Consider the following 27,383-nt stretch of genomic DNA (forward strand, 5'->3'; position numbering starts at 1 on the left):
CTTGCCCCCAGTCTCTTTTTTTAATCCAAGCTGCAGATACCAACTTCAAATCTGGCATCCTGATTTACTCCAAGAGATGAGAGTGCGCCAAACAGAAAAATACACTCAAAGAAATACAGCATCAATTTAAAACAAACTAGGTCAAATTTCATGTCCCTTGTGAACTAGGAGGAAGCACTCCACCTTTGGTTTTTTTTTTTAAATATGTATATCTATATAGCAGGCTACTGACCGGGGTTTGATTACGTGGGAAGCAGAAAAGAGGCAGCAGGAACTATAAGGCTGGGTCTAGACTAAAGAGTTTTGTTGACGTAACTCAGGGATCGTCTACACACAAAGCATTCTGTCAACAGAGTCTCAACAGAACTCTATATTTGCCTTGACTGTATCATCCTTCGAAAATTCAAGGCATAACAATCTGTCAACATAGCATTGTCAACAGAGGTGCAGCGTAAATACTTCTGTCAACAGAGAGGACTTCCGATTGCTGTGCAGCCCTCTTTGCAGAGCTGCCATTCCGCTTTCTGGCACCAAAGGGCAGTGCATTCTGGCAGTTTTCTGTCCACAGAGCAAGTTGTGTTTAGATGCAACCTACTGACAGAGATACTGTCGAGATTACCGTCAACAGTAACTTCTGTCGATAGATGCTTCTAGCATATGGCCAGATCTACACTAGACGCATCTGTCGACAGAAGTTACTGTGAACAGGGAAATTTCGACAGTAAGCTATCTATGCACAACTTGCTCTGTCGACAGAGAACTGCCAGAATGCACTGCCCTCTGGCGCCAGAAAGCGGAATGGCAGCTCTGCAAAGAGGGCTGTCCAGCAATCAGAAGTCCTCTCGGTTGACAGAAGTGTCTACACTGCAGTTCTGTCGACAATACTATGTTGATGGTTGTTATGCCTTGAATTTTCAAGGGATAATACCATCAAGGCAAATGCAGAGTTCTGCTGAGACTCTGTCGACAGAATGCTTTAACGGTGTAGACACTCCCCAAGTTACGTCGACAGAAGGGGCCTCTCCAGTGTAGACCCAGCCTTTATGTTTTACCCATTCATACAGAGGCAATTCTCTACAGGATGCTTCTGCTAGAGAAAGAAATCCTATAGCTATTAAAACATCGAACCCCACTCCTTCAGCTAGCTAGAAAGACCTGTAGTTGTATGCCCCAAATTTACAGATTTTGTATCAAATACTCATTGCTGTATATAAGTCTATGTATAAGACAGACAGCAGTCTGATGTCAAGATGGTTTAATTATGAAGGTATTTTGCGCCATCTCTTTATGCCTACCCTTCACGATGAAGCACTTGTGTATCTATTTTAACCCTTTCACATTTGCCTTTACCTCCACCACCACCACCACCTCCTCTGTGGTCCACAAGCTGCATCAATTTTGGATTGATGGCCTGGTTGGCTTCCTCCAACACTTTGATCAGCTCTCTGGCCTGTTTCAGGTTCCCTGGCGTGAAGAATGTGTAGGCAGTGCCCTTGTTGGTGCTACGGGCTGTGCGGCCAATTCGGTGCACATAATCCTCAGAGCTGTTCGGATAGTCGTAGTTTATCACAAACTTAACATCTTCCACATCTTGCGAGGTGCCCAGGTAGCGAAGCACAGTGAAGGGATAGGTGGAGGAAAGGGGAGAGGAAGGACGTGCCAACGAAAGGTGGGGAGCACGAATGCAGGTGACAGTAATAAGAAAAAAAACAAGTTAGCAATTGAATTGAATAAAAACAAGACAGACTCACCCCCAAAAGAGTAAAAGTTTAAATCTGAGCCTTGTATGGGTCAAAGGACAACGACCTAAAACCTGATGGCAAGTCTTAAAGCAGTTGTTCTCTCCGCTCTAATTCACCCTTCCCTTGTTGCATCTTTGTGCCATGTGAGAGGTTCTTTACACAATATCATATACAATTTGTTAAATGGCTTTAGTCCCCTCTCCTTGAGAGAAACAGTCTGGAACAAATGAAAATGCCACATTTGTTGTGGACACAGCAAGTTGGGGTGGAAGACGGAGATCTGCCACAGGGAGGCTTTTACTCTGTTGGGAGGAGTCTATTAAAGACTAACTAATGAGATCACTTACCTTCCAATCAAGCACATGAAAATTAAAAACAAAAAGCTTTTACTTTACTAAGAGTTTTAAGGACTGTAAAATATGATGACTGTCCCTATCCTAGAACTTCTGCATCCCAATTACACCACTGTAGTCAAATTATGCCAACTTATTAAAAAACAAAACAAAACAAAAAAACAAAAACAAACCACAGCTAAGATCTTTTACCTGCCTTCTTAGTTATCATGAGAATGTGTTGCACTAACATTTCACCATGCTACCAAGCCCAGTGTTAGCAAACTTGATTTTTAGTAATTAAGATTTTCTAAGTCAAAACTTCAAATATTAAACTGAACTAGGTAAGTGAGAGCTCAAAAAGACAAAAAACCTGTATTATATGCAAAAATGACATTAAACCTAAGAGAAACATCAGAGTATTTTATTCTCTGTTGGGAAATCAGACTTTGTAAATTTATAGAGCAGTAAGTAAATGTTAGTGTAACGTTTTAGTTAAAATACCTGTAGTAGCAAAAATACCTATTTGGTATTATCAGCAATGTTAAAAAAGAATGGAATTACAATAAAAAATGTCTTTACAGTTCATGAAAAAAAATCTGCATTTTAAGAGGAATATTCAGAAAATATCCAAGATAAAACACAGATTTTTGTAATTTTTTTTTTTTTTTTTTTATAAGAGAGAAACATTCTCTGTTTGTTACCAGACCGATGCACACTCCCTCCTCCTGTGGGAAACCGCTGCAGCCGATCCCGTCTCTTTGCCTTTTATTTTTGGCGGCCTCCTTTCGAAAACTCCGCCCTCTGACACGGGACCACTGGAGCGCGGGGAGCATGCATCAAGGGTCCATGGCAGCGAGAAGTCCCCACACACGCTCGCTCTGTGAACTGGCTTAGATGCTTCTCTGTAGCCCCATTTGGTTGTGAAGTGCCGGAGAACCTGGGTTCAGGTAAAAATTTCAGGTCCTCCAACGCTTTTTGGCCCCACCGGGGGTTAATAGGGGCAAGTGTCAAAAAATGAAGATAAAAAATTGTATCCAAAGGGTCAGACTGCATCTATTGCCCAGACTTCATCAATTTCAAAGAGGGGAGAGGAAGAAAATAAAAACAATGGGTGTGTGGTGGCAAGAGGGGACTTGAGGTCTGTTTCTTATTACAGCAAAGGGGGTCTCCTTAGTCTTTGCTGACTCCAAAGTCCTGAATCACACCAAAAAAGGGGAGTGAGAAGGCAGATTTCACAGGGGGCTGCGCGAGTCTCCAACTAGGGTGCTTAATGGGAATAGTGTAAGGTAAAGGGGGCGGGGGGACAAAATATGATAGGCACAATCACATCTTCACAGCCAAAGTTTAACTAGAGTCTGATAAGCAGGGTGCTTAGTGATCCTTAGCCAATCCCATTCCATACATCCATGAGCAGCAAGGAGAGTTGATTTAATGAGTGACTACTGGGAAGCGCTTTCCAGGCAGGAAGCACCCGGAACTGTAGCTAATACCACAGACTACTGACTTGAGCTTATTGAGGGAGGATGGGAAGGCCAGAAAAGGCTGGGAACGTTCTCCAGACTAAAGAAGTAGTTCTGTATGTGCACATATCTGGCTGAAGAAAGATCAGAGTAAGTACAGGATTTGGTTTCTCCAAGCTAGCATGCTCCAAGGTATTTATGCACAGTCACAATCTTCCTGCATTGTAAGAAGATAGTGTAGCAAGAACAAACTGTAAAAGTGATCTGGCCAGCTGCTTGGGGTGCATACTCTGTCAGACAACCAAAGTGCCATATGGCAGATTCTCTGACTGTTAATCAGGAGTGATATAAATTAGCAGACATGCTTGTCTAGAGAGCTGCTTTGACCACCAGTGTCGATATGCCCCCGACCCTGCACTGAGAATGATCAGCAGCTGATATCAAAGCTTCTGTTAAAGAAAACAAAACAAAAGAAATTCAATGTTTTTAGTTTAACAGAGTGAAGAGTAACAAAAAACAAACAAAAAAAAATCAGTGCAGAGGGAGGACACCTCTCTCCAGGAGATTATCACAAAGTCATTATGGGACTCAGAACTTACCTGGAAGAAGCTTTTTGGAAACCAATATTCCATTGGGATGAGGGAAAGCCCTGGTGACTCAGCCAAAAAGTGCGCGCACCCCTGTTTTTAAGTTATTTATGTAGTAGCCTTCACTTTCCAGGATCTTGGAGGAAGTAGTCTAGAAGTTTGCCAGTTCAGTGACTTTATTTTAAAAAGCAGCAAACTCAGGGCCCCAAAACAAGCACAGGTGTTGTTTAGTAACAAGAAACAGACTCTGATACCTTCCCCCCACAGCTTGGGTGAAGTGGGAGGGGGGGAGGGACAGGGAGAGTGTTTTCTTGAGATGTATCCAATTGAGTTGTTTTGGGAGAGCATTTTTGGGAGGTGGGGCTCTCTTAAATGTCTAGGCAAGATGCACAAAGAAGCTACCAGCACATAGCAAGCCTGTTTATAAAAACACTGCTACAGAAAGCAGCTCTCTTTCATATAAATTAGTTTCAGGCCTCAGTCCCTTCTCCCAACAGGCCCAAGTTCTAACTGCACAGGTCCAGACATGACACTAGAGGGCAGAGACTGAAGTCCATATGATCACCTCATAGAGGAACTGTTGGACAATTTGGGGGGGGGGGGGTGTCGTGGGGCTGGGAAAAGGGTGATAGCTGTGTGCATGAAGGCTGCCAAGTCTAATACTAGTCTGACAACATTTAAATGACCTTGAGATGCACAGCATATAGCCACCCTTTCAAAATATAAAAAAGTTTCAAATAACTACAAGTATTCTGCAATTGCAGAATATCCCTCTGTGCTTCTTCATGGATCACTTACAATAGTTTTACAAAAGATTTTACACAGTCGCTCAGACCAGTGAGGCACTAACTTGGGTATGGGATCCTCAGAGATGGTCTTGCCAGGTCTGGAAAGTTTAAGACAGAAGGACCAAAACTGCTTTAGATTATTTCTAAATTTACATGTTGGCCCAGTGTAAATGAGAAAGATTCATGTTTAATCAAAGGTTTCATACTATAAATATACTGATTTTAAAAAGGGTGTCTTTTAACACATGCATTCAGAAAGATCATTTCCACATCAGTGAAATTCTGATCCAAAACCACACTTGGACAGTTTATGCTGAAAGCATATAAAAGAACCTGTCTACAATCAACATAGTGCTGGGAAGACTACTTGTGAAAATGGAAAATCCTGAGCAATGCTTTCCCAGATGCGAGCACATCTAATGGGTAAATAGTGTATATGTAGGGATATATTTGTATCTCTCATCTATTACTGTTAAATATTTTATGTTGAACTACTCTCCCATATGACTTATTTCTGATCCCCTCCATAAATTGGGAGCAATCCAGCCCTAGCCATCCAGCCAAAAAAGCTGGAACTGGGGAGGAAGTGGCTGCAGTGGAAGGATTGGGTTGCATAATTGGACGTCTCTTCTCCCTCTTGGCGATCGATTAGTCATGCCTAGGCCTTGCTGCAGACCAAAGCCTGTTCATTAGGAGCAGGAAGAGACTTTGAATATGAAAGAAAAAAAAAGAGTAATGTTAAAAAAGGTATTTCACATGTGGGGGAAAATCACGCTTTGAATTTTTAAAGAAATTATCTTTGACTTCAAAGAAGAAAAATATGGAGCAACAGGCAAGAGCGGCCTGTATATACAAACCTAGACCACGAGACGCAACATCCGTAGCAATGAGGATAGGTGCTTTTCCAGAACGGAATTCTGCAAGACAAGAATCGATTGTGCAAACAGATGAGGCATCACAAACTATGGTGAAGGCTGTATATTTAACTTAATGTTCTGGAAAGATCACAAAAGGATGGGAACTTTTTGAGAAAAATATAGGATGCACACAAAGACTGCATGGAAGTTATCAACTCCCCTTGAGTTAAACACAGAAGAGTAGTTCTCTGGTAACCATAACCCAGTACTGAAATTAATAAGTACAAAAGCTAAACAAAAAACACACAGTAAAGCTACAGGTAAAGCAATTAGCACATATGCTGTGTGTATCAGAGACACAAACACGGGGGAAATGTGTTTGCCTAAACCAAGCAGAAGACCTTCAGAAGTTCAGGTATCAGCTCTCCCAGACACTCCACTCACCATTTAGTACCCAGTCTCTTTCTGGCTGACTCTTATCTCCATGGATACACATCGCTGGCCAGCTGCAAAATGGAAGAGGAATTTGATTTTAGAAGAGTTAACAAGAAGCTTTATTAGTGTTAAGAGAAAAGAGACAAGGATTAAAATAATTAAGAAATACTGAAGCATTCCTTTCCTCCTTTGTCAGTTCTATACTTAAAAGGTAAACTATTAGAAAGGGGGATCTGTTCCTGTTCAGGTTGAAAGTACCTTTCATTCCAAGACTAGCAACAAAGCGTCTTCTCCTTCTCTTCTCCTCCATACTACAGTTTAGGGATTCCTAATGGGAAACAGAAACAAGATACTCACCCATCTCTGCGCATTCTTCGGGTGAGGTCGTCACATCGTCTTTTCGTCTCAACAAAAATGATAGTTTTGTTCTCTTTCTCTGCCATGATTTCTTCCATCAACTGAATTAATCTAAAACAAAAATGTAGACCTATGATGTATTTACAAGAACGGGGGGCAACCTTCAACTTATCTTTTTTAAAGAACGCCTGTAAAAAGCAAGCACTTATAGAAAACTGGTTCAAAAATATTTAGGAACAGTTAAATTCTCTCACTATTCAACAAACTTAGTGACTAACTACAGATAACTTGATAGCTAAAGGACAAAATTGGTTGATACATTTCGGTAGTTAAAGACTGTATGTGGACTGATCGCTTTTAAAAATACTTCTGTGCAATGGAGATTTTCAGCCCCCTCCACCACCACTGTTTCCTTTATTTTTCCCATCCAGGGATGAAAAATTTTTGTATGTGCATCAAGCATGTGCGGCAGCACACCACCAGCAGAAACACATGCTTCTGGCAGCGGGCATTTTGCTAATCACCTGGGCAGCACCTCAATCTCTCCTGGGTGGCTGCTGAAGCACTCAGTTACCAGGGAATATTCCTCCCTCCCCTGCAAAATATGGACAGCAAGACAATGATCATACTTATGATCCTTCTCGCTCTCCATGCATACATCCACTATTTGCAGGATATTGTGGTTTGCACTCAGCTCCAGATTGCCCACATTGATTTGAACATAGTCACGCAGAAAATCCTCAGCAAGCTGGCGCACTTCCTTTGGCCAAGTGGCACTCCACATCAGAGTTTGCCGGTCAGGCTAAGAGAAAGGAAAATATAGTTATTTGGATGATCGATATGAGCAAAAAAACATAAGGAAACAGTAAATCAGAATTTCACGCACCCTTATCTGGTCAACAATTTTACGAATTTGGGGTTCAAAGCCCATATCCAACATCCTATCTGCTTCATCCAGCACAAGGTATGTACATCGACGAAGGTTGGTCTTTCCTGCCTCCAGAAAGTCAATCAAACGGCCTGGGGTGGCAATGCATATCTCAACACCTGCAATACACAAGGGGGAGAGGTATATATTTACATAGTCATAATAAACCACTTCTGACAGTAAATTTGTTATAAACACTTCCCTTATTTGTACATCCAATACTGAGGCACTATTATTTTACTAGGAACTCAAAGCATCCTTAATAATTGTACTAGCTGTGCTGAAGTTAATGTTACAGTACCATTAGAACACTGAACACACTTCAAAAGCAAACAGCCTCCTCCTACAAATTACATGGAAGAAAAAAATTTAAAGACTCAACAGCAGCAGAAATGATAAAGTTAACTATGCTTCTTATTAAGCTGAACCCCCTCATCCAAAGCTATTAACTCTAGAAAGCTTAGTTTGTAGTCGATTAAATGTTGACGTCCCAGTTAAGTTTCCAGTACTGTATCTAATCAGCCCCTTTGTAATAACAAAGGAAAACACACCTTATTCAAACACCTACAAGGTAGCTCAACCTTTCATTTCCTCAGATGGTTTTGTATACTCACAGAGAAAAAGTTGTTTAAATATTGTTCAAATTAGGCAATTATAAGGGGGGATCTGTTTTCCTCTGCAGCATCAGCTACTACTAACGTAAAGGACTAATGGGTAATTATGACAGATTCTTATGTTCCTAAAAAGGAAACACTATTTCCACTTGAATCTCTCAGTTAAGCTCTTCAAACTCAGACAACTGTCAAGCAAGCAGTTTAGAGAATGAGGAAGGAAGAATTTTCTTCTTTGAGAAACTCCGTATCTAACAGTCTCCCTGGCTGCTGGTGGCAGATCCAATTTTTTAGTTCTAAGCCAGGACTTCAGACCAAATCCCGAGAACAGTAGCTTCCAAAGCTGGAGAAAAAAAAATACTAACATGCTTAAGGTCAAACACTAACAGAGCCATGAGTTCAAAGGTCAGAGTAGAGATTCAAAAAAGACTCTTCCTCTAGTAGATCCACTGTTCAGAAAACACACCGACATTAATTCATTACTCTATAGCAAACAGTCGATCCCAGAAGAATCCCAGGAAGAAAATTCATAGCTGAAACAAAGTTATTCCCTGCTCTGTACTGTCAGAGAGTCCTTATAGTTAAGAGAATCCACTTTAACTTTTTACATAAAAAGGGAGGGCAATCTGAAAGACTGTGTGGACCACGTTCTATAACACCTTCCAATCACATGCTACACTCCTAGAAGAGAGGATGTCACACTTTTCCACACAGTACAAAGTAGACAAGGGACCATTCTCCCATCTTGCTCATGCCATTCTATTACGATTCTTTGGCTTGGGGCAGAATGAAATTAACCCTGTATTCTTGAATCAATAGTGTTGGCCTTGGGAAAACTGGGTGACTATGAAGCACTATTTTATCTGGAGACACACACAGAACTGTGGATCTCTGGCAACCACGTTTAACTCTGCACTCTCGTTGTGGAAGTGATGGCACTTAGAAACGATACGTAGATGAGATATAGAAACAAAAAGCATCCTGGTTGCTATGGAGTAGGTTTAGCCTTCCTAAGAGCTTCAGAGAATGCCTCATCTTTCAGAGGCCGATGCAAGCTGTGCACTTTTACATTAAAAGATGGCTTATGAAGCGTGAGAAACAGAAGGGCATTTCTTATTTCCCCTTGGTGTAACTATTCTTGAGGAAAAAGAGAGACGTTATATGCCCACAGGTATCTCTACATGTAAAATGCTACAGAAGCACAGTTGTGTCAGTGCAAAGACACAGTGCAGCCCATGGGTGGGGAATCTTTTTTGGGTTGGGCCAAATACAAGTGAAAGGCAAAAAAAAAAAACAAAAAACCACACACCTCACTGACCTGTCTCTCTCCCTGCAAGTGAGAAAAGAAAACAAACCCTTAAACCTCACAGATGTGGTTCCTGACTGAGAAGCAGAAAAGATATTCACCTCACTACCCTCAAAGCTCCACCCCAGGGCCGCATGGGGGGGTGGGGCAGCAGCGGCGCAGCTTTTTTCTGATTGGGACCACTGACCTGCAGACAAATCAGTTGTGGGGGCCACAGAAGTAAGAAACGGGGGGCAGGGGAAGAGAGTGGACTGGGAGTGGGTGATCTGGGCCAGAGTGGGGTGCAGGAACAGGCTGAGAGTGAGAGTCTAGGTGAGAGGAAGGGTGCAGGAGGGTTCAGAGTCTGGAAGGGAAGGGTCAGGAGCAGGGTGGAGAACTGGGGTGAAGTTAGGGTACAGGAGGAGTGCAAGTGGGGGGTTTGGATGGGAGGGGGCACAGGAACTAGGTGACACAGGTGCACTTAACCTTGCAGCACCCCCAATGCACATAGCTCTGCACCCTCTCCCCACACTCCAAAGCACCACCCTCTGCTACTTTGATTGGCTGGAATTCCAGCTAATCAGAGCAGCAGTAGAAAACCTCCAGGCAGGCCACCCAGGTTGCTGCTGCTCCCCCTGGGCGGGAAAATAGCAACAACTGGCAGCCAGGGCCAGAGCTGCTTCCTCTCCCCACCCCTGCAGAGACCACAGTCTGGATCTAGATGGTCGCTTGCCTGATCTGGCCTGAGAGGCTCAGGGCTCTAAACCCACCACCCCGCAGCAGGCCAGATGCCACAGAGGGGAGCCCAGAGCTTTGTTGGATCCAGACAAGTTGTGGTCTGCATTCAGATTGCAGGGTAGGGACTCTCCACCCACGGTCTGAAGGAAAGGGGCTAGCTGATTTTATGGGGCTCTACCAGGCTCTGGGGTGGGGCCAAAAATGAGTAGTTCAGTGTATGGGAAGGGGCTGCTGGGGAGTGGGCTAGGGTGGGGGTGCTGGGACTTGGCAGGAGATATGGGTGCAAGAGGTGGCTGAAAGTCTGGGTAGCAGGGAGCGATGCAGGAGTTCAAAGTAAAGTTTTTGGGTGGGTGGGAGGGAGAATGCAGAAGGGGATGGGGGTGCAGGATCTTGAAGGAGAAGCTGAGGATGGGGGTACAGGAGCAGGGTGGAGGTGTGGTATCTAGGTAGGAGGGGGCAGGGAATGGGAGTGCCTACTCAGCACAGCTCCAGGGGGAGAGGGATGCAGGTGGCTCCATGCTGCAGGGATCTCCCGCCCACACACCCCCATTCCCATTGGCTGTATCACAGCCAACGGGAGTGATGGGAGGAGGGGGCCACAGTTCCCTGAAGTGTGCAGGAGTCCCTTCCTCCCACTGCCAGGCAGTGCCCAAGGACTGGATCTGGCTTGCCTGAATCCAGTCAGGGAGGTTCAGGGCTGTCCCATACATGCTGGGAAGCTGGTACTCCAACTGCAGTGTCCCCCTGCATGACTGAACCTCCAGCTCATATCCCTGGAAAGCAGGAGGGCGAGAGGATGTTGCAATCCCCAAGCCTCTGATCAAAGCAAGCCACTGTCTGCAGGCTCCCCATCCCTGGTGCACATAAAACACACACTGACAACAAGGTTTTCTCCCACTGGCATTAAGTAATACATCTCCCCAAGAAACAGTAGCTAGGCTGATGGAAGAATTCTTCCACTGGCCCAATACCAGCTACACAGAGACTTAGGTCAATTTACCCACACTGTTCAGGGCATGATTTTCACACCCCTGAACAACAGTTATGCCAGCCTAATTTTCTAGTGTCTGTCATGTTCCAGAAATTAGGCCAATTCTCTCCCACTCCTCCAGTCCAACTGAAAGATAAAGTTTAGGAAGATAAGCCTCTGAGAACAAAAACGGTTGAAGAAAACATGTATTTAAAAAAATTTGCTTGGATTTACACCAAGAAAGAGAGGTCGACCACTCACACAAATTTGGAGGCAGAATGCTTAGAGCTCAACCTGAGGGACAGTCAATCCTAAACAATGACCCATCAATATATACAGTCTGTCACCCATGAACAGACACAAAGGGACACCAGAGTATGAAGAACATGATATGAGGAGGGTGCACAGAGGGGGAAAAAAAAAAAGAATGAAAAACAGCCATCTAAGTAAACTGCAACAAATATGGATGACTGGTAACTCTTGTATGCACATGACCACACTGACTGTAGGTAAAATTACAATGAATTACAGCAGTAGATGAGGCTACAATCAAGCCTGGCAGCTACCCAAATAGATTTTAAAAATAAAAAGGTATTATGTGAATTTTTAAACACATAACTACACCATTACCTCTCTCCAGGTCTCGGATCTGGGGGCCTTTAGGTGCTCCTCCATATATGCAGGTACTTTTAAGTCTTGAGCATTTACCATAATCATCAGCCACCTGCTGGACTTGCTGGGCCAGCTCTCGAGTAGGAGCTAATACCAAACACTGGGAAGGAAAAAAAAAAAAAATCCATCCAGGATAACTGAGTGGAGAACACTTTCATAAACTAAAATAATTGTCTCTGCTCAGATTTCAGAGGCAGATCTGACCATACTGTCAGCAATTACCTCAAACACAACCAATGGCAACTCCAGAATATGCTGATAATTATCACTGAGACCGGATATATAGAACAGGCTACCCACACCGTTAAGATGAACAATTCTCTATTTCCTCTTTATGGTATTGTGGTGAAAAATTCATCTGCACATTTCTATTAACTATATATTATACATGCAAACATGAAAAACTGAGCAGCACTTACAATTGGACCGTCTCCCCTCTCCAAATATGGCTGGTGGTTAATGTGAACAATTGCAGGTAACAAGTACTGAAACAGAAAAAATTTTACGAAAATTAAGAAACAGGAGTTTTCCACATTACAGCATGCAAATGACTACCCTGCTGGAGCATGGTAACGACAAATTTACTTAACATCCTTCTTTGGGTTGTGGCAAGTACTGCATGCTTTAATGGCTGCAAAATAAAGCTTTCAAACCTGGATGTCTACATTAAGATATAGGTTTTTTTTTAAAAAAAGACAGCCTGACTTTCCGAATTAATGAATACCTACAAATACAAGTTATGTTAGCGAGCAATATGAGCCTGTACTACCCTTTGTGATTTTAACTTGTATTACCAAGTCAACAAGTGAGGTTCTTTTAAAAAAAAAAAAAAAAACTCTCTAAAAATGGGAATACTGCTGAGGGACAACCAAACAGATAAGATCATGCACACAAAGCAAACCACATGTTCATTACTACATAACTTTCCTACCTACAACTAACTCTGGCAGAACAAGGTTAAAAATGCTATCATCTCCCCTATGCACATGACTGAATGATTAACCAGGAGATGCAAAACTAGAAGCAAGTGTCACAAACACGTACTGCCAATGTCTTCCCAGAGCCTGTCTGAGCGATGCCCACCATGTCGCGACCACTCAGGGCCAATGGGAAGCCCTGGCACTGAATTGGAGTGGGTTCTGTGAAGTTCTGATCCATCAAGACATCCATTACATACTCTGCAAATTTAAAAAAAAAAAAAATTGAAGACCATAAACATACATCGAAGTAAAAAGCCAACAGTTTGAAGATAAAGGTGCCAGAGAAATATTCCTGGAACCCTGTCTGGGAGCAATTTCACGTCTCTCACTTTCGAGAATCTCAGATATGACAACCCAGAAGATTCCTTAAACAAGGGTGAACCTTTTTCAGGTTAGGGGCCAATGACCCACAAAGACACCCATTCAGGAGCCACACACAAAGGAGAAGCAAACAAAATCAACCAACCCTCAATGACCTGGCCCCAAGAGAGTAAAGAGGGATAGACAAGAACAGAGGAGGAGGTGCTGAAACTCCAGGCTTGCTCTCAGAGCTGTATTAACTCTTCGGGGGGACCCAGATGCTAGGGCAGCAACAAAAATGAGCATTTCAGTGCACAGAACGGAACTGACACAGAGTAGCCTGGGGTTGCAAGGTCTGGGCAGGCGGTAAGGTACAGGAGCAGGTTGATGGTGAATGTGGAGTCTGGGCGGGAGGTAGAGTGCAGGAGTGAGCTGGGGGTGGAGGTACAAGGTCCGGGAGGGAGGATGCAGGGTCAGGGAAGGAGAGGACAGGGTATTGGGGCACCTACGTGGTACAGTTTTGGGGGAGCATGTAAGTGGCTCTGAGTGCTGCAGGGAAGTGCTCCTTGGAAGCAGCACCCCAAGCAGCTCCCATTGGCCACTTTCTCTCCCCACAAGGCAGAGCCTGTGGGCTAGATCTGGCCTGTGGCTTGTGCTGATCAGTCCCATGAGGCTTGCGGCTCCCACTCCACAACAGGGAGCTGATGCTAGCACACCAGCCACAGTACCTCCCATGCGGCTGGAGCACCATCCATGGCTTGCTGTGCTGGGGGGCGAGACCCACGCTTCACAGGCTGGATTAAGACAGGCCACCCACAGGCTATTGGTTTCCCACCCTGCCTTAAAGGAGTACTTTTCTGATTAAAATCTCTAAAGCTGCAGTAGGTCTGAAGAAGCCTTTCTGGAATTAAACAGGTCTAATCAACAGGGTGTTATCCCATCATTCCTCCCTTACCCCAAAAACAAAACTGACCAACATTTTAAAGAACAGAATACTCACGTGGGAAGTTAGCATGGTGGAAAGCAAACACAGGTTTGGGGCAGGCATCTGTCCCCCTAACTGTAATCTCTTTCTTTCGTCGCAGTTCTTCAACTTCATACTATTTAGGTGGAGGGAAAAATGACAGATACAATGCTAAGTTGTCAGCAGAAACTTAATAACGTGGTTCTCAAACTTCAACAAACCAAGGATCCCCATTTTATTTTATTTTATTTTTTTTTGCAAACCCCCAAACTCCATTCCACTCAACCTCATGCCCTAACCCAACTCTATCCCTTTCCCCAAGGCCCCAACCCTGAACCACCTCTTCCCACCAATGCTTCACCTTTGCCTCTCCTCTTCTCCACCTCTTTCTACCCTCCTCCCTGAGCAACACCTATCTTTCCTCCTCCCCCTCTCCCTCCCAGTGCCTCCTGCAAGATCTGGATCTATTGCCCACATTCCAGATTGAGGGTTTACAGGGAAGTCCATTTTTGTATGTAGCTCCTTTTTAACAGCCATGGAATAGAACTGCTGCTCAGAACCACATCTTAACTAATGTTTCCTTCCTTGCGGAAAACATCACTCAGAAATACAGCAACAATAAATTAAGTACCTAACATTTTTAAAATGTGAAACTGACATTTTCCAAAATTAATTTTCTATCTGTCATGAATATCTCCTCACGTTAGCATAACTGAACAATTAGGGAAAAAAAGTCTCTGCTTGCAGTTTACTTTGCACAGAATAATGGGGTTCTCTCCACATGGCCAAGGATACACAAAGGGCTCCAGAAATCCTTCCGTTCTGTCTTCAGTCCTGCTTATAACCTCTGAAGGATCTTTATTACAAACAGAACCTCTGAACAAAGGACTGAGTAACCCATCTTAACAGCAGATGTATTCCAGAGACTGCTACAAGCCTTCACCAAGAACTTTGCAAATTGGTGTATTTGACTTAACAATTTTAACTCTCTCTCTCTTTTTATAAATAAACCTTTAGATTCTAAAACTGGCAACGGTGTGCTTTTTCGTTAAGTTATATATTGACCTGGGAATCTGGCTGGTCCTTTGGCATCAGAAGCACCTTTTTATTTGTGAGACTGTTTTTTTTCTCATTTGTACTAGCAGCAGTACTGGTAGTGACAAGAGAACTACAGCGTCTAAGGAAATTGCTTATATGAATTCTTGTTAGCCAGTGTGGCAAACACTGGTGCTCTTTGTGACTGGTTTGGTGTGCCTGATGGCGGAGAACCCTTAGTCCTAGGCTGTAAATAGCTCTGTCTTTAAGTTTGCCCTGAACTGATAGGCTTCTTACCAGTGGTCTCCAAAATCCCCTTATTACACTAGTATATTTATACTAAGTTAGCTTGGGGTATCTTCTAGGCTCTGGAGAGTCATTAAAGTACACTTTCAGGAACACAGGGTAGTAAGGGAAGGGAAGACTATACACTGCGATGTTAGTCAGATCTTTCGCTACATCAGAAGGAAGCTGTGATGTGGCTATAGGCATTGGTGTGGGAGACCAAAGTAAGTACCACTTGAAGAGCTAATTAGTGAGCATGGTGGTACCAAGGGAAAACTTCTTAGCACCCCATAAAGCACAGACATACTGGGTGAGACCAAAGTTCCATCTACCCCAGTACAGTCTTCCAACAGTAGCCAATGTTAGGTGCCCAAGAGGGGGGAAAAAAACCTGACTTTCACTAAATTATCCCTTCCTTGTCACTCACTCCCAGCTTCTGGCAAAGAGAGGTTAGAGGCTCCATCCTTGCCTAACCTGCCTATTTGCATGGGCCTATGCTCCATGAATTTATCTAGGGCTTTTTTTTTTTAACCCCATTATAGTCCTGGCCTTCACGACATCCTCTGACAAGAGTTCCACAGGCTGACAGTACACTGTGTGAAGAAATACTGAGAAAAGGCCATAGAAGGGTACAATCCAGCTCCTCTGAGATGCACAAATCCTCCTGCCAAAAATAATCTTGCAGAAAGCAATGGTGACACGTACTCATGGACAGTGTTCCCCTGTAAGCTGTGTGCTTGAGTGCCTGCTCAGCAGAGCTCCAGGAACCCCCTAGCTGATTAGCAGAGCACCCACAGCCAGCGCCAGTAGGCAGCATGTTTCTATTGATTGTGCATAACCACACATGCCTTGGTGCACATAAAATTTATTCCATCCATAGATGGAAAAAATTACAGGGAACATTGGTCATGGGTGGAACTGGAGCTCTAGTCAAGGACCTGAAATAAGCTACAGTTGATGATTAGGTCACTACCTCAGCAGTTACTGTATCTCCTTGTACTGAGTGCATGACCCTACGCAGGGGTCAGCAACCACCCGAGCATGAGGCAGGAGCTCAGCTGCTCCCCGCCTGCCCCCATGCAACCCTTGAATTAACAAAAGGCCAGCTAATGCTACCAACCTCCACTTAAGCGGTAAAGCTCTGCATCTTAATGTATTAATGAAGTTGTTGCAAGTATGACTCTTATTTATTTTTAAAAGTTTCCCCAGCACTCAAACCCTACAGATAGGTCAAGAAAGCACGTCAGCCCTCTGCCTTGGAACGGTTGCTGACCCCTGTCCTAGGGTGATGGTACTAAAGGAGTGGGTACTTGATTCAAGTCCACAGGACACCAGGAGGACAGTAGTACCAGGAGCTTAAGCTTTCTTAAATCTTTTGGTTTAAAAGCCTCTTGGTGTCTGCATGGTCTCAAAGAAGATAAACCTATTAACACACAGACCCATAAGTCATGTTGGATCTTCTGCTAAGTGGGTGCTGAAGCCTTGATACCAATATCAATTAAAGCCTCAGTGATACCTATTCTGGGACACCAGGTTTCTTTAGGATCAGCCTGAAGGGGAGATCACTCCCTTTTCTTAAGACTCCCTGAGGACACTGACTCTTTTGTTGGAGCGCTTTATCCCTGAAGAATATGCAGATGCACCAGGGAGGGAGGAGGGAAACTTATCCCACTGTCAGTTGGGACCACTCCATGAAAGAGTTTTAATCTTCCGTCCCCTTCTTTGGAAAAGCTGTTCTTCAACCTTGTACAAATTTTGCACGTGGATGAGATGACATGACTCTGGAACATTAGCCACAAAACCTGTTGCCTTTGGCAGAGGAAGTTTATTGTGGATCTGGCAGGAGCCAGGAAACTGAGATGGGTCAATCCCCCTCCCTCCAAAGACCATCTTGTGCAAAACAAGAGAGGAAATACATAGAGTATAGACCAAAAAGAACTTCTAGGAGCACGAGACATGCACTTGCTATGTCCTGAGTTGCGGGCATTTGAGTAGTAATTGCAACAACAGATGCCAGCCTTCCTATACACGTTCTCTTGACAGCGTGAGACTGCACAGTATGAAGACGCTGATCCAATCATCTGACTGAATGCACACAGGCATGTGTGCCTTCTACCAGTGAGCGTATATTCAAAGAACTATAGTAATCCCTCAAGATACACGAGGGTTGTGTTCCACACAACCATCAGATACCTTGAATTTTGCTCAAGTCTGGGAAGGCTTGGGGAATGGGGAGGGGCCCTGGGAGGTGGCAGAGGGGCTATGTCTGGGGTGGGTTAGGACTGTAGGGGGGTGGGAGGGTGCAGGGGGTTGGACCTGGGCAGCAGGGGCTTGGGGCACGGATTGAGCCCAATTGGAGGGTTGGAGCCAGGGCCCTGTATTTGGGACACCAAAAAGGCATCCTGACTTATTTTTGAAAACGGACAAATTGTCTCATATTTAGGCCCTCGGGGGCTAGAGCATCTGCAGCTGCTGCTTCCCCGGGGCTGGGAGGTACTGCCCTTCCCCCTCGCATACTGTGTCCCTAACACAGGGGCAAGCAGCTAGGTGGGCTAAAACCCTTCCTCCCACCTTCCCAGAGCAGTACCTAGCACCATTCTGGGAGGGGCTCTTAGCCTGTCTGGCTGCCTGCAGCTGCAGTAAGCTAGGCAGGCAGAGAGCCCAGAAGCTTCACACGGGGTGAAACTTGCGTTAAACTGAATTTTGTGCAAGGCGAACATGCAGCGAATCCTTGCTTTACGCACTTCCTATGGAGGATGCATGGAATGCCACAAGAGAAATAAAAAGATAATTCACTTCATTACGAACCTTTTTTTTTTTTGTACATAGGAGGTGGTTTAAAGGAAAAAAACCCAGAAAGATGGGACTAAATAAATTATGAAAAGAGCAGACTGTCCCACAAATTTCTCATCAATTTGCAGTTTCCATTAGTTTGTTCTACTTTCCTGGCATAGTGCTTGCAACAATATAAGTAATATCCACAGTGAAATCAAGACATTACATATGCTTAACTGACAAAACCAGACATATCGAACAAGATGATGGATTAGAAAATAATTATAATTGAAATCTTGTATAAAAAAAAAAATCAAACCTAAGAATGGAGAAAAGGAACTCCAGGAGCACATAGGATGGATGAAAAAGAGTAGGGGAAACACTTATTAAGCAGCGAAAGCAATAAATGAATAGGTGCCAAAACAAAACAGGTTACAGTTTCTTAACTGTTGTTCTTTGAGATGTGTTGCCTATTTCCGTTCCAATACAGGTGTGCCATTACCCTGAGCACTGTTGCCAGAAAGTCCCCATCCCGTGCCCCACAGTATCCTGTCAGGTTGGTTTCGGTGCCCCCTGGAGTCACATTCCTAGCTCTGGGTATAATGAGTCCTGCTGACCCAGAGATCCCTCAACTCCTTCTTAGAGCCCTGCAAACCCACCAATGTTGCTTTATATCCACATCTGCTGATATGGACGCTATCCCTGAATGACATCCATGGCTCATTTTTGCAGATATGGGTGCAGATGTGGATACAAATTTTGTACTTAGAATCCTGCAAATTTGCAGATATTTGCTTTACCTGTGGTAAATCTGGATTCCCGTGGGTCATTTTTGCAGATGTGGATACCAATTTTGTATCCAATCAGCGTCTACTCCTTTTGCTAGCTAACTCCAACAGAGCGACAGAGGAGTGGGAGCCTTGGAAAGGGTGAGAAACAGGTCAAACAACAATTATAAAAGATCAGCAACCATTTTTTCTTAAAATGCTTGCTCATGCCCATTCCCACTCCCACATAGGTGGCTCCCAATCTGGCAAAGTGGAAGAGATTCTAGATCTGCTCTATGTGAAAGGTCCTTCAACTACATAAAACACTACATTCGTTCTAGATTACTTATTCCACTGGATACTGTTAATCCTCAGTGTTTCCTCTGTTAGGGTCATCTAGCTGCATTTTTTGCCTTTCACCCATGAGTGACTAAGCTGCTGTTTTCTCAAACTCCACAGCAGCCACTTGAAAATATGCTGGTTGATTTTGGAGACTCCCTATAAGCATGCCTATTGCTTGGAATTTAGCTTCAGGGAGGCCGAAACCAAATTGAGGATTACTCCAATGAATTCTATTCTTTGAACCAGGGAAATGGTAGACTTCTGCACATGTATTAGAAAACCAGAGTACTGGAATGTTGGCTGTATTAACTCTGTGTCAGATTGCAAGGGGGCTGCGGCCTGACATCTGATCAGTCAGTCATCAAGAGTAGACCTGAACTCCTTATCTCCTCAGGAAGGCTGTCATAGGCCAAACAACAGGGGTTAGCAGTAAATCTGAGGAACTCTCTGTGTCCCTGAAAGGCTGACATAAAGAAGACAGTATCCTTCAAATTCAGTATGGTGTACCAGCCCCCTGGATCCAAGGAGGGGATGATGGAAATCACATGGAAATTCAATTTTTCATACATCTACTGTGGTTTCACAGGTCCAGAATCGTTCTGAGACTACTGTCTTTTGAGATTAGGGAATGAGAGCAGAGCCCCTTAACTCCTGTGGAACTTGCTCCTCACACAGGAGCAACTGCATCTCTTAGGACAGAAGCTGCTTGTGAGAAGGGGCCCTAAAGTGGGACAGTGGGGGTGGGAGGAGGGGAAAACCTAAACAATGTAGTCCAGTGCTATGTGCCTAGCATCCATAAATCCAAAGCTATACAGACCCACACCTGGTAAGTTTGATAACTGGTTCACAAAACCTAAGAAAACTAAATCCACAAATTTTCCTGGTATATCATCCCCAAGCGTCCCATCAAAGGCCTGCTTAGACACTGCCAGGTGTCAAAAGAGGGTCCGTATGGAGGAAGATTGGGGAAGAGCTCTTCTCCTGTAGCCCCCACTCCTCCCTTTTACTATAGGTCTTGTGGTGCAGGTGTGGAGAGGAAATCAGTAGCTGGTTGGAGCATGAAGGGAGCAAATATATGCAGACCTACAGACTTCAAAATGGCTCTCAAATCAAACTGCACAACCAGAAGGGAGCCTGCAGGCTTCAAAGAGAGCCAGGTAGTCAGGAAAGTGACATCCTGCAATATCTGTTGCATCTCATGGAGTAGGCCAGAGGACTGAAGCCAGGAGCTACTCCACACAGCCACTGTTGAGGCCACAGATCAGGCTGCAGAGTATGCTGCTTCCAAGTCTGCCTGCAGTCATGCCCCCATCACAGATTTTTCCATCCTCAACTAGGGCTCCAACGGCTTAGGAGCACTTGCTGACTTGTGATCGTGAGACTGCCAGCTGAATAAACCTTTCTATCAAATAGGTCCCTTTTTTAGCATCCTTGGCTGTAGATCTTGATGATCCTCTCTCTCCAGCTCATTGGCTTATATTACTGTATCAATGAGCCAGATGGTGTATGAGTATATAAGAGTTCAAACCCTTCAGCTGGAACAGAAGTACTACTACTCCATTTTTTTTGCCCCTGGATGAAGGGATGCTGGTACCTGCCTTTGATGAAGTCCACAACAACCTTGCTGAAGAGCAAAGCCATTCTTGATGGGTCCAATGCAGACAGAATATCGACCAGTGCATGGGAAGACTACTTTATCTTCTCTATCTGCATTCCCAGAGTCTGCGTTACTCTTTTTGGGAACAACCTGTGAACCGTGTAATGGTCTTGGGAGAACATTATGTTCATTACCATCACTACAACAGGAGAGGAGAAAGAATAACTGCGCAAACCGCAGGCCTGGCTCCTTACTCCGAGCACAGGACAGGTCTCATGGTGCCAGGTCTCGATATGCAACACTGGGCTTGGTACTAAAACCCAGGTCCTTCTCTGAAGAGGGCTCTGGCAGTAGACTCCAATACAATGGAGTAAGACCTTCTGGACTATGGTCCCTGCACTTGAGGAAAAACCCAGGAGTTCTAAAACTTCCCACTGTGCTAGTGCCCAACCCTCAGGAGGAATGCCATGGAACAGGTCTGCCACCAATTATCAGCTAGAATGTTGGTGCCTGCTTCTGCAAGAAACAGATGACTCTGCTTCTGAGCCCATCTCCAAAGATTCCCTTCCAGTTAACCAGAGAGGAGCAGTGCCACTGCACGGGGAGCAAAATGGGTGCTGTGCCATCATGACCTGTTTCCCTTATGACAGCATCTCGGGCCTTAGTGCCACAGGAGCTCTTGCCCTCCCTGACATCTCCTACATAGGAGGGGATGGTGATACCAAGAGAGCAAACCTCTCCTGTCCTCAAATACTTCTTGAAAAGATGGTATTACCAGTGTAGCAGACCTTCAATGGCTCTCATGTGGCAGAGTCCATCAATGCAAAGGTCAATGGTGCCCATTCTGGGGCCAAAGCCAACAGCGCCAGGAGAGTTGCAGAGATCTCAGAGCAGCTGAGTGTGGGTCGCACACTACTAGTGTCCCCTTGCCTCATGGTCCTCAGAGTTAGAGGTTTGCCCCTTTCTGTCATCTTTTGTTTCTTTCTCAGCGCTGGCAAAGGAAAGCAATCCCAGAACTCCCTTGGCAGAATGATCATCTTTGGCATCTAGAATGACGGATGTTGCTGGGAGTCCCGAGAAACAGAATCATCCTTTTTTGGCACTGAAAATGTGGAATGCGCTGAGTCTCCCTAACAGAAACCAGGGCACTTTTTATTGATATTGAAGTAGTCCGTGCCAAACTGGAGCGACTTGGTTCCTAAGCAAGGCAAAGAGTTGCCTCCATGAAGAGGAACCTAAACCTGGTGTCCCTGTCTTTTTGGTGCAGGGCTTGAAGTCTCCCAGGATTTTGCAGTACACCACATGAGCTTCCTTCGGACATTTTAAAAGAGCTGGAATGGGGGTTACTGACAGGCTTCAGTTTCTGGAGTGAAGCACATGGCATACCCCGATGTCAAGAGACTATCTGCACTGAGCAGGATTTGCTAATAAAACTAGCTAGCTATACCTTTACTAAAAAATAAAGATACCTATGTACAATCAAAGTCCACTGAAAGGAATACTTCCAAAATACATAAGAACAAGTTGATGTTCCAATGACTACCATCAACAGTAAAAAGGAGCTAAGGGGGCTGCAGATCAGCAGAACCATAAAACTGGTGCTATAACCACAGAACTCTAGGTGTCACCCATATCAACCCAATAGACACTACCAAAAGAAAAACGTTCTGGAGGTAGTGCCTGTGGCGAGCACACACCTACATTGGAATGGATATGTGGCAAGCACTCTTTCTGCAGAGTGTATACATAAAATAACAGAGACAGGAAAAATGGAATACACTCTGTATAGTCTCAGGATGAGCCTTTCCTCTTTTAAAGCTTCCCTGATGCACCAAAAATGGAAAAAATATGAGAAGGAAACTTACAGGGGTAAGCCTGGCCACTTCTGGATGCTCCACATAGAAGTTTTTTTCAAATTTGGGCAGCTCATTCAGATCCCACTTCTTTTTGCGTAGACGTTCCCCTGGATTACCAAATTTCTTTGGGGGCAGAGGACTACCAAACCTAGGGATAGCAACACACATTTTTAAAAAGCAATTTATACAAGTAGTTCACAGCACTGGAATTTCTTTATTTCTCAGGTACTTTCACAGTTATCTTTAAGCAAAAAGAAATACTGATATTTTAATTACTCTGAAAGTGCCCCTAAATACTGCTAGACAAGGTCTAGAAAGGTCTTTGGGACTCTAGCTTCCTTCCATAACAATTTCACCATTTCTCTTTCATCTTTTCTTTCTCTCATTAACATGCTTCAGTCAACATACAAATAAAGAACAGAGGAAAAACTGTTATTAGTATCAGAATTTTGCTAGGCATATCTGAAATAATTACAAAGCAGACAACTTTTACCAGGGTCACAGCAGAAGTATTTGGATGGGGAAAAGAAAATTAATCCCATTTCTTAGATGCTTCCACAAAAACCTAAGAGAAAATGTCACTTTTTATTGTAATTAACTGGCATAGCCACTCAGAAATCAGCACTGCTTATCTCCCGCACAAGGAATACACTCCACTCTGCTTGTAATTTGTATTGGATTATTTTTAAGAGGTCAGGGTTCATATTAATGATTTATTATCCAAACGGGGGAAAAAAAATTTTTTCTGATCCACAATAGTTGAAAAGTGAAAAAGACTGATTGAAATAGTTATTGGTTTTATAATTCAAAGTTGTCATTTAATAGTGCATCTTTTAGACAGTTAAAAGCCTGTTATTGTTTCACTATTGTGCAAGATATCACTAGAATCTGCTATTTTAAATAGTGTCAGGTGAAACACTATTCTAACTGTAGGTATGAAAGAGTGTGCAGGAAGAAAAAGGGTTTTTGTTTGTTCATTTGTTTTTTAATTAAACTCCAGTTGACTAAAGACTCCTGCAGTATTTCCATCAAAACAATGAAACATTTTGCTAATACACAAGTATAAGCAAATGAAGCTAATTAGAAGCTATAAACAAAAAGATCTACTTTAACCAACCTCTGGAAAGTTTGCAAATTTACACTCTGGCCCAAACAAAATTAGATTTAAGTGTTTTGTTTTAATAATCCATGGTGTTATTTGAAACACCAACAAGGAAATGTTTAATTCTTGTCTGGAAGTTATTTCACAAGAGAAGCCTGAATGATAATACAGAGTAAAACTCAGAGAAAGTACAAAAGGAAAGAGTATTACACTTGCAGCAGACAAGATAAGCTAATTACTTTGATGCTGGTCAAAACACCCAAGTTACCAGCTCAAAACTGTTGATCAAGCTGCTGAACTGACAAACCTTTTTTCCTTTGTATAAATTATCTATTGTTTTAGACTGCTAAAACGGTCGCTTGTTTATTTTTATATTCAACATAAAATAAAATAATTTACAAAAGCTGTAATTAGTTATTTGAATCCTTTATTACTTCTTAGGACTGTCAGTGTAAATTAATAGCTATAGAAGTGTCTCATATTCATGAATTCATTCTTCAGACTATGTTAGTTTAGAGCTTGAAGGTGGGCACCAGAGTAATTTATGGATTAGGGCAACAGAACTACACAGGTGAGCAAAAATTAAATTCATGCATAAATGTTTGCAAGTTCAGGGCCTTAGATATTTGTTCTATCATCAACACACAAAGCCACAATGCAGATTGTAGTTTCAGTTCCATGTTGCTCTGCTTACACACAATACTTTCTGTAAAGCCAATCTAAAGATGAGTCTTTTAGCAGTGATAATATCATAATAACATTTCTCTATTTTGATCCTGGAGTAGCTGACATTTCACATACTGATATGGAACAGTTTAGTTCACAATTTCAGTTCACTAGTATAACTCTAGTGTAACTGTACTACTTGCATGGAATAATTTATTTCCTCTGGTTCAGTGGTGACTGATTTCAGACACGAATATGTTCAGCGATCACCTCGCCAATAACTGAAATGCAGCCATGTCCAAAATTGAATGTAACAGCAGCTTATTCAAGAGCAAAAGTACCATCACAGAACTCCTATGCAGTATACAATGCATTCAGGAAAAGCAGCAAAGAAATTTCCAGATCTAGATAACCCTACAACAGGGAACTGACAGTTAACAGAACATAAATATCCAACTGAAGTTTGTCCAGCACAGTAGGTGCAGTACTTCATCTTTCATATCCCACAAGCAAGCAGTTTTTACTCTTACACTTACTTACACACACACACACTCTCCCTCTCCCCTTTTTGATATTACAGAAAACTCAGTTCTATGAGGTTTCTGTAGCTGTTCACAAAAATATGCAAAAAGCAAATGATTACTTGGAATGAGATTGGGGAAAAGCTCCTAACTTAAACCCATGTGTGAATTAAACTTTTTTCAAGATTTATTGTTGTTTCCCCATGCACAATTCCATCCTTTTTGACCCAAATATGTTTCTCCTTTCCCCGTTCATTTTGTACGAAATTAAATAAGATTTTAAACACCTTTCCTATGGACACTTTAAACCCTATGTCATAACACATTCTGATGATGGGAGATGATTCAACATCAGCATAATTCTAAACAGAACAGATTATTGTATTTCTGTAGGTTCTATCCCAATAATGGCTTAACCAAACTGTAAGCAAAGTTCTTAAAGAGAAGCAACATATTTTTATTCCAAATGAGATCATATAAATGTCAAAGCAGGGCAAATGCTGATGCCTTGAAATCTAGATGGTGTCCTTTTAAGTACATTCTGTAGAATTCTTTAACCCCTGCTACTTCTCTCTTCCAGGAAAAAACTTGTGGTATTGCCATTTCTGAACCCCCTTCTATTAAATGAAACAATACTCAAATATCAACCCATAACCATTCGTATATTTTCTACTGAGTATTTTATGACTGGTTGGTTTCTAATACTTTTGTTGCCCCCCCAAAAAACCCAGCGCAAGGGAACTCGATTCTCCTAAACTGAAGCAGGCCCCATGATGAGCAATATTGATAAAAAAAGAGCAAGGAGCCAAATTGTTAGACACAGCAACATGGAAGCTAGTGGTTTGATTGCAAATTCTTTTTTCCCCAATCCTGGACACACTCATAAGTGTTAAACCAGATTTATGGTCCCTGGGATTAGGGCTACTACATATGAGGTTCACATTCAATTTTCAGGCCTGTGTCCACTGTCACAGTCGGCAGGCACCAGGAATAACGCAGAGATATGCATTATTATTTCACAGAAATCACTATGGTCCTTTTAATGGCAATAACATTCAGAAAAAAGGTCAGGTCCAGTGCCCTGAACAAGTTCTGTGTTTGTGGTCCATGGGAACAACGTAGAAAAAGGAAAGGCAGGAGCAGAAATCCTCACCCCTACGGCAAGGAAAACGAGCCTAGCGCCTGGTAAGGTGCATCCTGCCAGCTCCAGGCGAAACTTCCTTCTCTTCCCACCCCAGGCACTGCGAGAGCAGGAATAAAGGTGCGCGGCGGCGAGGCCTTCCAAACCTCGGGGCCCCTCACTTCCCACCCCCGGGAATCAGTCCCCCCCCACCGCGCCTTCACTGGCTCCTCAAAAGCTCGGCCCCCAACTAGCACTGCATCCACCCAAGACCTTCCCCACCCCCGCAACCCCAGGACGCACTCCCGAGATCGCCCCCCTCCCACTTTTGGGGCGTTGCCTACCTACTATCCCCACCCCTCCCCCGCACCGCGCTACCCCCCTCCCCCGCTCTTACCCGCCCCGGTCACGGTCGCGGCCCCGGTCTCCGAAGCTTCGCATCTTCCCGTTCGGGGGGAGAGTACCGAGGGGCGCGAGCGCGGGGGCCGCCGGCGGCAGCGCTTGTTGTGTCCCGGCGGAGCGGCCTTTGGCCGCCTCCCTTCCCGAGGGAGAGGGCGAGGAGGCTAGAGACTCGGTAGGGTTCGGCTCGCGGGGCCGAGAGCGGCTGGGTTCGCTTGAGGGCCCGTCGGACGCGGAGACAAGGCAGCGTCCTCCTTCTCCGGGCTCCCGGCACAAAATGGCCGCCACCGCCCCAGCCCTCTCCGCTTACGTTAAGGGCTCCTTGAACTTTGCGTAAACTCCGTCCTTGAATAGCCGGGGGGTGGGGGTGAACGCCGCTGCGCCTATTCTCGAAATCCGAATACGTACAAGGCGGAGGCTGAAAAAAAAAAAAAGAACCTAAACAAAACAATGCGCAAATGGCGTAGTAACCAGCAGGTCAGTCGGCCTTTAGCGTGGGGCGCTAACTCTTTCCCTATTCCCGAAAGTCGACTGCGCCAAATTCCAATCATGTAGCCAGCCTACGAACGGTACGGAAAACCCCGACGGAGCGGTACATTCCGTAAACATGATACGGAAGTTTCGTAGCTGTCGCGGCATCTGAGCGGGGTTTAGCTTAGAGGAAAGGAAGAGCCTTCCATTTTGCGTAACATTCTTCGGTTGCTTTTGCTCAGCTGGCCGGCGGCGGGGCGCAACCCCGCGTGCATTCTGCAGGGCTTTGGGCTTGAAGAATAAGGCCCTTTGCCTCAGCAGCCGCCGTGTGAGTGGGAGGTGGCGGAAGGCTGGAGAAACGACATTGCTGTGTGGCAAGCTGCGGAGTTCAGGGCCTTGGTGCAATAGAGCTCCTCTGCCCCAGGAATCTCCCTGATG

At 44.1% G+C, this 27,383-nt stretch overlaps 1 protein-coding gene across 4 annotated transcripts in view; it reads right to left on the reverse strand.

Moving 5' to 3' along the window:
- The window catches only part of DDX17 (DEAD-box helicase 17), a 27,571-nt gene extending 815 nt beyond the window's left edge, over nt 1-26,756 (reverse strand). Inside the window, exons 1-14 of one of the 4 annotated variants that reach the window (XR_012647507.1) lie at nt 26,473-26,652; nt 22,676-22,814; nt 14,046-14,145; nt 12,810-12,943; nt 12,185-12,250; nt 11,724-11,865; nt 7,448-7,608; nt 7,191-7,363; nt 6,562-6,672; nt 6,214-6,275; nt 5,770-5,829; nt 4,137-5,618; nt 2,779-3,986; nt 1,451-1,590 (exon numbers count right to left, since the gene is read on the reverse strand). Coding sequence is in view for 1 of the 4 variants with exons in the window: in XM_075009030.1 (XP_074865131.1) it covers nt 1,351-1,590; nt 5,770-5,829; nt 6,214-6,275; nt 6,562-6,672; nt 7,191-7,363; nt 7,448-7,608; nt 11,724-11,865; nt 12,185-12,250; nt 12,810-12,943; nt 14,046-14,145; nt 22,676-22,814; nt 26,473-26,516 (1,432 nt within the window). In the remaining 3 variants the exon portion in view is untranslated. Of the gene's footprint in view, nt 1-1,350; nt 1,591-2,778; nt 5,619-5,769; nt 5,830-6,213; nt 6,276-6,561; nt 6,673-7,190; nt 7,364-7,447; nt 7,609-11,723; nt 11,866-12,184; nt 12,251-12,809; nt 12,944-14,045; nt 14,146-22,675; nt 22,815-26,472 lie in introns of those variants that run through there. The other 3 variants (XR_012647505.1, XR_012647506.1, XM_075009030.1) reach the window with 3 other exon arrangements.
- Between the last annotated feature and the right edge of the window lie 627 nt (nt 26,757-27,383).

The sequence above is a fragment of the Carettochelys insculpta genome, chromosome 1 (genome assembly GCF_033958435.1).
Source record: "Carettochelys insculpta isolate YL-2023 chromosome 1, ASM3395843v1, whole genome shotgun sequence".
Lineage (NCBI taxonomy): Eukaryota > Metazoa > Chordata > Testudines > Carettochelyidae > Carettochelys > Carettochelys insculpta.